The sequence below is a fragment of the Myxocyprinus asiaticus genome, chromosome 1 (assembly GCF_019703515.2).
Source record: "Myxocyprinus asiaticus isolate MX2 ecotype Aquarium Trade chromosome 1, UBuf_Myxa_2, whole genome shotgun sequence".
NCBI lineage: Eukaryota > Metazoa > Chordata > Actinopteri > Cypriniformes > Catostomidae > Myxocyprinus > Myxocyprinus asiaticus.
In genome coordinates this window covers 66,676,000-66,688,497 of record NC_059344.1, presented here as the reverse complement: position 1 = coordinate 66,688,497, position 12,498 = coordinate 66,676,000, and the positions used below count along the sequence as shown (strand labels likewise).

At 41.4% G+C, this 12,498-nt stretch overlaps 1 protein-coding gene across 1 annotated transcript in view; it reads right to left on the bottom strand.

Annotated features, from left to right (window-relative positions):
- Positions 1 to 9,735, bottom strand: part of LOC127440295 (sialoadhesin-like) — a 39,609-nt gene extending 29,874 nt beyond the window's left edge. The window contains exons 1-3 of the mRNA XM_051696794.1: positions 9,534 to 9,735; positions 2,578 to 2,769; positions 1,700 to 1,960 (exon numbers count right to left, since the gene is read on the bottom strand). Coding sequence (XP_051552754.1) covers positions 1,700 to 1,960; positions 2,578 to 2,769; positions 9,534 to 9,735 — 655 coding nt within the window. The remainder of the gene's footprint in view (positions 1 to 1,699; positions 1,961 to 2,577; positions 2,770 to 9,533) is intronic.
- Positions 9,736 to 12,498: the final 2,763 nt, after the last annotated feature.

Genomic DNA, 12,498 nt, shown 5'->3' with positions numbered 1-12,498 from the left:
GGTAGCACCCTACTGGCCCACCCAGACATGGTGCTCGGACCTCACGCTCCTCACGACAGCTCCCCCCTGGCAAATTCCCCTGAGGAAGGACCTTCTTTCTCAGGGAAGGGGCACCATCTGGCACCCGTGCCCAGACCTCTGGAATCTCCATGTCTGGCCCCTGGACGGGACACGGAAGACCTAAGCTGTCTCCCACCTGTGGTGGTAGACACGATCACTCAGGCTAGGGCTCCCTCTACGAGGTGCCTGTATGCCTTTAAGTGGCATCTGTTCGCTAAGTGGTGTTCTTCCCGTCAGGAAGACCCCCAGAGATGCGCAGTCAACACAAGCGGATAAGCCCGGGATAGCTGGCCGGGTGTATCACTTGCACATAGCGCCTTCCACCTTCCTTGGAGCTGAAGATGTGCGCCATTAATTCCCAGTACTGTTCACAGACTTTGTTCCCTGGTTGAGTTCCTCTGAGCCCTGTGGCAGTTGAGTTTTCGGAGAGACTCGCTGCCGGCCCAGTACATGCACTAACTAAGAGTCCTGTTCTGGGGTAGGTGCTCCGCATGTGGCAGTTCCCTGTAAGGCTAACCCCATGTGATCTATATCTTCCGCTAGTTCGTTTCCCTGCTGGCAAACTGCGTCTTCCTTGGACAAAGCCCCTCTGCCCCAGTCTCCATGTTTGTAGTAACTCCTCCCCCATTGGGCAGGATCTACCTTGAAGGCTCTCCACATGGTTGGAAAGACCATGTGACGTATTCTTCCACTTAAATATCCCCCCCCTCTTGAGGCGAGGTGTGGTCTCCGCGGTGTCTTCCCCTTGGGAGGGACACCCCCGACTAGACCTGGCGGCCCAGTCGGATAATCCCCCTTCATTTTTAGGGAGTGGAAAAAGAGAAGGGGAAAAGAGGCCATGACTGGGTTAAGCCTGTCTCTATCTTTGGGTAGTCAACTTGTCCCCAAAAAGGGCCGTTCGACACTCATAACTGTGTTGGGGGAGGTTACGTGTCGACCTGGTGTGCTGGCTATGAGGCACACAGCAAGTCTGCCCACCACACACCGCCAGTTCACGTAACACAGTTCAGCCTTGTGGCGTTTTGTATAGGGACCCCTAGTGTCACTACATCGACACCATCATCGAGTGAGAGACAGATAGGGAACGTCATGGTTACTGGTGTAACCTCCGTTCCCTGAATGGAGGGAACGAGATGTGGGTCCCTCCTGCCACAACACTGAACTACCTGCTGAAATAGCCGGACCTTATATCGGCTCCTCAGCGTAAAACCTGAATGAGCGGTTGCATACCAGCTCCTTTTATACCCGTATGTCCTGGAGAGTGGCATGCAAATACCACTCGCCAATTTTCATTTTCATTTTATCAAAGACCAGAGGTGTCTCAGGCTCCCAAGAGTGACCCCTAGTGTCACTACATCGACACCAACGTCTCGTTCCCTCCATCAGGGAATGGAGGTTACACCAGTAACCATGACGTTTCCCCATGGCACACCCAAGCCTGGTTTCTGGCTGCTACTGCTATGAATATGTTCATCGGGCTGTACACGCACATCAGGTTTGGGTCTCTCTGTGCAAAGATCACAGAACACAATCTACATGTTTGAAAATCATCATTGTTGTTGCATGATAATTTGAGTAATATTACAATAAAGTCACTCAAAATGAGCTCTCACTGAAAACAAGGTAAAACATCACTTACCAGTTACTGTTATAACAGCAGCATGACTGTAATGTGTGTAGTAGTTTCCTCTTTGAGCCCTGCAGTGATACTTTCCTCCATTAGAGACTTTCACATCACTCAATGTTCCAGTTTGTGCAGAATCAGCATTTATATGCTTTAAGTTTTTAGACCAGAGAATCGTCCATCCAGTTGAGTGTGTGAACTCACATCTCAGAGTAATTGTGTCTCCAGTGAACACTGAATTCTGGGGCGACACAGTAACAATTGGTTTTGGTGTGGCTGTGAGTAAATTATGATATAGTATAAACAATACATTACATACAATAATTGGCATTCATGTCTGTCTCCATTCATTTATCAATGGGGTTTAAAGAAACGTTTCTTTAGAACATCTGGTCATCCTACACAAAAAGTAGCATTTTCTTTATGGTAACTTTGTCACTGTATTTACTTATAGTTTTGAGCTTAACTAAGAATTTTAATCATTACTAATCATTTTAACAGCTGATGTTCTTTTTAACTTGACAAAATAACGTAAAAAAACGTGTTGTGTTCCTGTGTGAGTTGCTGAAAATATAGTGATATGAGGCACAACGGTGAAATGTGTCCACCTGGCCAGCACATGTTTACACAGAAAAACATTTGAAAAACACCACGGTCTGACACAAAAACATGTTTGTTGGGAATGGCCCATTTTTGTTACTGCAACAGATTTCCTCTACATCAGTGTCCTGATTCTACACTAATAGAATGTGATAAACAGGGCACGTCTTGTTAACAGAGTGATTGTGTTCGATCTGAATGTGAACACTCACCTGATACAGTCAGTGTAACAGCATCACTGATGTCTGATCTCTGTGAGTCACTGATTTTATCTCCTCTTCAGCTGTATTTACCACTATCAGACTCATAAACAGAACTGATCTTGAACTCTGGAGTTGATGTGTTTGAGTGAATGTGTCCATCTTTAATCCAGCTGTATCTCCACTCAGTGTGTGTTTCTCCCTGTATGTCACATGTGAGAGTGACTGTCTCTCCTCTGAACACATGTTCATCAGGCTGTATGCGCAATACATGTTTGGCTCCTGCTGTATAAAAAACACATACAAGTATACATATTTTTTGGAGGGTTTAAAGCAGGGACTACAAACTAAATGTTTTTAATTTAATTTTTTGTTCTAGTTCAGGAGTTCCGCAACCTCTTTTCCAAATGGTAACCGGTTAGAACATAATAAAAGAATGGTTAAAAGTAACTTATTATCATAAGTTCCTTAACAAATATAATATGATATAACATATGTCAGATCTTCCAGTCGTGCTAATTCCGACCTGGCTAATTCTCTTCTTGAAGTGCACATTCGAGTTTTGATATGATTTAGATGTGGTACCTTTGTTATTGAAAAGAGGAACACAAACCAATGCTAGAAACTATGATCAGCCATGCAGTGATTGTTATTTAATGGAAAATATGTCAATGTGACGATGGCAGATACTCCAATAAAATATACACAAATCATATGTGTTTGTGTGCAAAGATTTTGAACTATTCAGAGTTTAGGTAGCAAACAGGACGCAGAATTGAAATTTGTTTTTGAATTTAAGAGGGTAGAATTAAAATGGGCTGAAATTCATTTAACTGCTTTATGTGTAGATTTTATTATTATTAGTATTATTATAAATGTCATTTTCAAGTATGAATTATCCATAAATATGTTATCAGACACATCATATTGACACATCCATTAACATTAGATGTTAAAAGTAATACATTTTTGAAATTCCACCTATATGGACTTATGATTATTTATTTATTTATTTATTTATTTATTTATTTTAAATCCCCTTTTCTCCCCAATTTGGAATGCCAAATTCCCATTACTTACTAGGTCCTCGTGGTGGTGTGGTTACTCACATCAATCCGGGTGGTGGAGGACAAGTCTCAGTTGCCTCCACTTCTGAGACCATCAATCTGCACATCTTATCACATGGCTCATTGTGCATGACACCGCGGAGACTCACAGCATGTGGAGACTAATGCTACTCTCCGCGATCCACACACAACTCACCATATGCCCCATTGAGAGCAAGAACCACTAATCGTGACCACGAGGCTGTTACCCCATGTGACTCTACCCTCCCTAGCAACTGGGCCAGTTTGGTTGCTTAGGAGACCTGGTTGGAGTCACTCAGCACACCCTGGATTCGAACTCGCGACTCCAGGGGAGGTAGTCAGCGTCAGTACTCGCTGAGTTACCCAGGCCCCCAATGAAGTTATGATTTATTTGTGATTTATGTTTCACCTTGAGTGTGTCCAGGGTAGCCGAGAGACATCAGCACTGAAAGAAAAAAAAAAAACAGATATTAAGCAATTGATATATTTACTGATGGAGTGAATCTTGTTTTTTGTGTCGACTTATTCAATACTTGAACGAGTACAGATGAAAAAAGTACTTTGTGGTTTGCTGTCAAGTGAAGTTGCAGTTGTCTATCATGTATTTGCCGACATTCAGCATAGCCTTCTGAAAATATTTTTAATACTGTAGCATCAGTTAGTACCACAAAATCCACAGAACGCAACTGCCTATGTTAAAAAAAAAATTACTATATATTTGCTCAAAAAATCTATAAAAATACCAGGCCATCAGAGACATCATGTACAATGTATTTAGCACTATCCAAAGAACAAAAGAACATCAGGACTGTGGTTTTAAGTCATTTTTGTGAAAGTTTATGAGCAGATGTGGCAACATTTAAAAACATTGATCCAGTAGGTGGCACTTTCTTTAAACTTTGCTGGTACATTCAAGGCATTATATCGGGGTTACATATTACATTTAATTTTAAAATATGAAAGGGTTGCAAAGATACAATCTCACATTTCTGTTTGGTGTTTGTGCTATTAAAATATTTTAATATTTTTTGATGGGCATGGTCATTAGATTATCTGAGTTCAAATGGGGGAAGATCAGATGAAAGCTGTATGACAAGTTGCAACTTTGGTTACCTGGTTGGAGTGAGATTTGATGACATGGGGTGAATCAATCATGCACACATGCAATTGAAACTAGAACTATCTTTAATTTGTAACACCACAACATAACCTAATCAAACCATACTATGCAAATAACGATCAGGGATTTGTATGCTCACTCATGGCAATTAATGTGGCGTTCACAATTTCTAATACACACATATGCTATGGCACAACCAGGATTTTTCCTGGTCAGAATGGTCTTTTGTGGTGGCAAAAGTACACAGTCATCCACACACTCAAATTGACTGCAGTTACTAAATAATAAACATAATTACTTAAAGGAATTTTCCGGGTTCAATACAAGTTAAGCCCCTCCTTTTCTTTAAAAAAAAGCAAAAATCTGGGTTTCAGTGAGGCACTTACAATGGAAGTGAATGATGATGTAATGTCAAAAAACCCTAAAACCCTTAAATTACTTTAAAAATGACAATTTAAACAACATTTTTAGCAGAAGAATTAATGTAAGTGCTTTTTTTTCATTTCTGCCTTTAAACCCTCTAAAAAGTTGGCCTCATTCACTTCCATTGTAAGTGCCTCACTGTAACCTTAATTTTATGCTTTTTCTTTTCTTTATTTTTTTTCAAGAAAAGGAGGGACGAGTTAAAATATATTTTTGTGTTAATCAACTTTATGCCACAAATACTGTCGATTGAGCTTAACTTGTTTTGAACCCAGAATATTCCTTTAATTGTATTTCATGTTTACATTGGATATAATGGATTTATTTTTCATCACCTGAGCATCTGGAAACTTTTTAAATTATTTATTTATCTATTTATTTTTAACTTCAAAGTGCTATTGGAAATCAAACTAAAGTACGACCAAACCACATATTGGCAGGAATACAACTTCATGGCTGCGTAAGCAGAGAGTGCGGGTGCTATATTGGCCTGCCTGCAGTCCTGATCTGTCTCTGATTGAGAATGTGAGGCACATTATTAAGTGCATAATACGCAGGGTTGGGAGGGTTACTTTTGAAATGTATTCCACTACAGATTACAGAATACATGCTGTAAAATGTAATTTGTAATGTATTTCGTTAGATTACTCAAGGTCAGTAACGTATTCTAAATACTTTGGATTACTTCTTCAGCACTGGTAGATTTTTTCAAAATACACGTTAAAAATACATTCTCTGAAAAACTGAATTATCTTATGCAGTGTTGTTTCTAAAACAGGAGAAATCAAATTGATCTTGTTTTAAGGATTTTTAGATATTTTTACAGGAAAACAATACAAAAATTATTATCAAGAATATGATTTTTGCCCTAATATCAAAGATCTTACTAGAAAAAAAGAAATTATGATCCAACGTGAATTTTCTTGATAAAAAAATATGATCGTGCCTGGTAACGTGCATGTAAAATGGCTAGAAATAGCATTTTATCTTAGTGTAAAGCTGACAATTTACACGAGGTTTATTTCTATTTCTTCTGCTCCAAACTTACTTCAAACTTACTTCTCTGTCTGCTCGTATGAATGTAACACATCATAAGAAAGTGTTTCACTGCTGTTCAAATGCACTTTGGATCGCATCATTTATATGTAGAAATGTTCTCCATCTGAAAGAACTAAATATTAAATGAAACAAATGACAATAAAATGCAAAGTAATCTCTTCAGTAATCAAAATACTTTTAGAATGTAACTGTGTTCTAAATACCAATGATTTAAATTGTAACTGTAGTAGAATACAGTTACTTATATTTGTATTTTAAATACGTAATCCCATTACATGTATTCTGTTACTCCCCAACCCTGATAATACGGTAATGAAGGCCCCGTACAATCTTGAAGCTGAAGACCTGCATAATGGATGAATGGGGGAAAATTCTGCTTGCTAAACTTGAAAAAATTGTGTCTTCAGTGCCCAAATGCTTAAATTTTATTAGAAGAAATGTTACTTAAATGTTAAATAAATAAATAAATCTAATTGTAAGGTAAAACATCACATAATGTACTTTGAATAAAGCACAGTTTTTACAAACATGTTCCATTTTACATCAATGCATTTGGCAGATGCTTTTATCCAAAGCAACAGTGCACATATTACAGGGACAATGAGGTGGTAGCTGTGGGGATCGAACCAGCAACCTGTTTACCAGTGCTGTGCTTTAGCCCATTACGCCATCACCACATGTTCCATATCTTTTTTTTTTTTTGCACTAGAGTTGTAATTAAGTCTTATTTCTATAGAGCTAGTTATAATATTGTGACTGTATCCATGAGGAGACTTTACTGATCTTGGACTGCCCTTCTAGTGAAGATGTTTGTTTCCTTGTGAAATATTGGTTTCCATTCATCATCAGGCTTTTATTAATTTACAGTTGGCCTACTTGGGTGCTGTGAGAGTGTGAGACAAAGCATTTCTCATCCAAATGCGTGAGAGTTGACAACCCTACTGAGCCACTAATGAAAAAAATTAGTAAGGAGGGGAAAAAATAATCAATGCTTTTGCATGCTCTCACTAAACATTTGTGTTCCCCCAATAAACTTTTTTGTTATGCTCACACATACAGCACTTGAATGCTCTGCAGGCTATTGCATTTATGAGAGATCTTTTTAGATGACGTGTTGGTGCCTACTTTTTTGTGGAAAAACTGTACCATGTAAACTTGTAAAGAGTGAGATGATACAGTGACTCTTTCTTTATTGCATCACACCATACAGAAATCTGATATTTGGCATATGCAAAACACATAAAATAAATGTTCTTATATGGTTTTTGCTGACCCTTTCACTGAAAATTCACATCCTTGTACATATGCAACATATTTCAAAATGCTACAGAAATGTCAGTTTATATATATGTAGTATATGTTTTCCCAAATAACAGTTGAATTTGAATATTATATAGGCTATGCACCAATATCTGAACTGTTATTGTACATGTACTGTATATACAGTATATGGCCATTTATATATTCCCTCCATATCGAGGGAACGCAAATGTTTTGCGAGAGCATGCAAAAGCATCGATTATTTTATTCCATCTCCCTATTACTATTTTATTCCCAATCACCATTACCCTTTTGGGCCTCAGTATAACCCTGACTTCAGTTTGCAACAAATTTCAAAATAGCTGTCAGGTAAAAATGCTGCTCTTATTAAAGGAAGATAGGTATCCGTGTGTCTACGCTCTATGAACACAAAACAAAGTTATTAAAGGTTTTTGATGATTTTACCAACTCAGGTCACCTTGGGATTTCTGGTCACAAATAAGATATTTGAGCAAACAGGAAATATTATCAGATGTTATCATTCTCTCAAAGTTATCTCTAAGTTATCAACAAACTTTCTTGTAGTAACGTTAATAGAACGTTCTTTCAGAGTTGTCTGTCATTAACAGACAACAGCAATAGAAGTGTTAGCATGAAAACAGTATTCATACATTGTTAATGGAACATGCTTTAAATGTTACTATTTTAAAGAAAAAAAAACAAAAATCCAGAATTTTCAAACATTTTCCAGAGAGAAAACCAAGAAATTTTCTTAAAATATAGATATAAAAAAACAACACAATTTTGAACATTCCCACAACTTTTAAATAACGTTTTCAAAATCGAATGGGAACGTTAATAACATTTTCATAGAAAATAAAATTGTTAGCTGCAAAGCACCAAACCATTAAAAAAGTATTTTATGACAACATTTTAAAGAGGTCGACAGGCATGCCAGACTTTCAAACTTTGAGACCAGAATCATGAATTCTGGACAAATAATTGTGAAGTTATTTAAGCATATTTTAAATTATGCATGTGAAATGTCTTTATGTGTATGTGTGTGCATGAGTACAGTCATATGTTTTATTTTCATTTGAATGTATTTTCTAAAACAAACAAAGAAAAAAATAGAACATAATTTAGAATATATTAATAAAATACTCACAGAGTAAGAAAGGAAGTGCACTGGACTGTATGCTGTCTAATTAATCAACTGTTTAATCGATTCTCCAGAAAGTGAAAGACAGAAAAAAAAAAAGATGAAGAAACATAAGCATGCAAGCAAAACCACTTGCAAAAAAATCAAAATAAATAAATCTATTTTAAGAAATGTTACTCCTGTTTTTGTGCAGTCCAGCTGTTAGAGCTGTGTTCCTCTTTAATTGGACCAAAAAACTATCAGAGACTCACTTGAACAGACATGTGCAAATAATTTAATTAACTGAATCAGACACACTATCACACACAAGCAATTTGATTCAGATAGTCTGGAGTGTTGAATCACTAAAACATGATTTTCAACATGTTCATTTATCTCCTAAAGGAAGCCTTATGACAGTGGATACTTTATAAAGCGAGATATGGAGCAACATTCTGGCCATCCAGGACACAGACTGAGTGATTTCTAAGAAGAAGAAAGTAAATAAATAAATGTTGATGTGAATCCCCTTGTTGTAGGATTTAAATCAGGGGTGCCCAAACATTTTTGGTCGGGGGCCAAATGTTGAAAAAAAAAGAAGGTGCCGTGGGCCGCATCATTGTAATAATTAAAAAAAATGGCTAGAAGCTACTAGATTGCCACTATGCATAATCTTTATATTGTGTGGAACATATAATGGAAAAGTGAAGCGTCTTATACAAAATATTATACTCACTTATTTGCATTTTTATCTTTTTTGATATTCAGTGGCACTGTAAGGAACATATAGATCTGCTACTGAGTGTTGGGTGTGACCTATCACAATAATCAGATTCAGATTACATTTGATGAATAGCCGTTGTGATTTGGTCACACCACCCATGTAATCAGGGTGTTGTGCAGTGAAGTTGGTGTAGGCATTTAGTGTGGCAACATCCAGCACATTGTGCCATAGCACCATGGGCCACCTCCGTGTTCTCCGCTTGAGTAGGTGCAAACCATCTGATCCATTGTGTCCACTCCCCTTTGTTTTTGTTATAGTGCTGGATCACTTCTGGTTTCTTCTTAACACTATTGTCATCCACTGCTTTTTCATCATGCATAGTGCTCAGGAGGACAACAGCCTTTCCCTTCTTCAGCACATAGCTTACCATGGTCATGTTGCCATTGAATCCAAATTCTGAGCTATGCTTCTCCCTCAATTTGGATGGCTTCATGACAGGCGGTATGTCCGGCTTGTTCTATCGAAGAGTCCCCACCATGGTCAGGTTCTTCTCAGCCAGAAGGACACTGGTGAAGAATTTTCCATTGTAATGTTACGACCTATGATTAAAATAAAAAACAATGGTCAATTTACTCAACATGGATATCGTCGTGGTTACTTGCATAACCTCTGTTCCCTGATGGAGGGAACGAGACGTTGTGTCGATGTAGTGACACTAGGGGTCACTCTTGGGAGCCCGAGACACCTCTGGTCTTTGATTAAAGGCCAATGAAAATTGGTGAGTGGGATTTGCATGCCACTCCCCTGGACATACGGGTATAAAAGGAGCTGGTATGCAACCATTCATTCAGGTTTTATGCTGAGGAGCCGAGATAAGGTCCGGCCATTTCAGCGGGTGGTTCAGCATTTCCTCCCAAGGGGAAAACACTGCGGAGACCACACCTCGCCCAAAAAGAGGGGGGGATATTTAAGTGGAAATACGTCACATTGTCTTGCCGACCATGTGGAGAGTCTCATGGTAGATCCTACCCAACGGGGGAGGAGTTGCTACAAACATGGAGACTGTGGCAGAGAGGGCTCTGCCCAAGGAAGATGCAGTTTGCCAACAGGGAAATGAATTAGCGGAAGATATACACTGCATGGGGTTACCTTACAGGGAACCGCCACATGCGGAGCACCTACCCCAGAACAGGGCTCTTAGTTAGCACGTGTACTGGGCTGGCAGCGAGTCTCTCCAAAAACTCGACTGCCACAGGGCTCGGAGGAAGTCAACCAGGGAAAATAGTTTGTGAACACTACTGGGAATTAATGGTGCACGTCTTCAGCTCAGAGGAGGTGAAAGGCGCTATGTGCAAGCGATACACCCGGCCGGTTATCCCGGGCTTATCCGCTTGTATTGCGTGCCACTACCTGGGACGAAACCAGTTCCACCCGGAGGTTGTAGAACCCTGCAAAGGTGTTGGGTGTTGCCCAGCCCGCTGCTCTGCAAATGTCTGTTAGAGAGGCACCCCTGGCCAGGGCCCAGGAAGCCGCTATACCCCTGGTAGAATGGGCTCATAGCCCTACCGGGGGCGGCATGTCCTGGGCGTGATATGCCATAGCTATGGCGTCAATGAGCCAGTGGGCGATCCTCTGCTTGGAGACAGCGCTTCCTTTCCGCTGTGCACCAAAGCAGACAAAGAGCTGCTCAGAGATCCTAAACTCTGCGTACGATCCAAATAGATGCGTAAAGCGCGGACCGAACACAGCAATGACAGGGCTGGGTCTGCCTCCTCCTGGGGCAGTGCTCGCAGGTTCACCACCTGGTTCCTAAAAGGGGTCATGGGAACCTTGGGCACATAGCCTGTTCGGGGTCTCAGGATCACGTGAGAGTAGCCCGGATCGAACTCCAGGCACATTTCACTTACAGAGAATGCTTGCAGTTCTCCTACCCTCTTGATGGAAGTGAGTGCAGTCAGGAGGGCAGTCTACAAGGAGAGTGCCTTAAGCTCAGCTGACTGAAAGGCTCAAAGGGGATCTCTGTAGACCCTGAAGAAGTACAGAGAGGTCCCATGAGGGAACGAGGTGCGGTCTGAAGGGATTCAGCCTCCTGGTGCATCTCAGGAACCTGATGATCAGGTCGTGCTTCCCTAAGGACTTACCATGCAATGTGTCGTGGTGTGCTGCTATAGCAGCAACATACACCTTCAAGGTGGAAGGGGACAGCCGCCCTTCCAACCTCTCCTGCAGGAAGGAAAGTACCGATCGGACTGCGCATTTCTGGGGGTCTTCCCGTTGGGAAGAACACCACTTAATGAACAGACGCCACTTAAAGGCATACAGGTGCCTCATAGAGGGGGCCCTAGCCTGAGTGATCATGTCTACCATGTGGGTGGCCAGATGGTGCCCTGTCCCTGAGAAAGAAGGTCCTTCCTCAGGGGAATTCGCCGGGGGGGCTGTCGCGAGGAGCGCGAGGTCCGAGAACCACATCTGGGTGGGCCAATGTGGTGCTACCAGGACGACCTGCTCCTCGTTCTCCCTGACCTTGCACAGGGTCTGTGCAAGTAGGCTTACTGGGGGAAATGCATATTTGTGTAGGCCAGGAGGCCAGCTGTGTGCCAGCACATCTATGCCGAGGGGTGCCTCGGTCAGGGCATACTAGAGTGGGCAGTGGGAGGATTCTTGGGAGGTGAACAGGTCTACCTGTGCATGTCCGAATCAACTCCAGATCAGCTGGACCACCTGAGGTGGAGTCTACACTCTCCCTGAGGGTAACCTGCCATGACAGCGTGTCTGCTGAAGTGTTGAGGTCACCTGGGATGTGAGTGGCTCGCAGCAACTTGAAGTGCTGCTGACTCCAGAGGAGGAGACGGCGGCCGAGTTGTGACATACAATGAGAGCGCAGACCACCTTGGCGGTTGATATATGCTCCCGTTGCCATGTTGTCTGTCCGAACTAACACGTGCTTGCCCTGGATCAACGGCTGGAACCTCCACAGGGCGAGCAGAATTGCCAACAACTCGAGGCAGTTGATGTACCAATGCAGTCGCGGGCCTGTCCATAAGCCGGCGGCTGTGTGCCATTGCAAACAGTGCCCAAGCCCATTTTGGAGGCATCTGTCGTGACCATGACGCGCCTGGAGACCTGCTCTAAGGGAACACCTGCCCGTAGAAATGAGAGGTTGGTCCAAGGGCTGAAAAAATGGTGACAGACCGGCGTG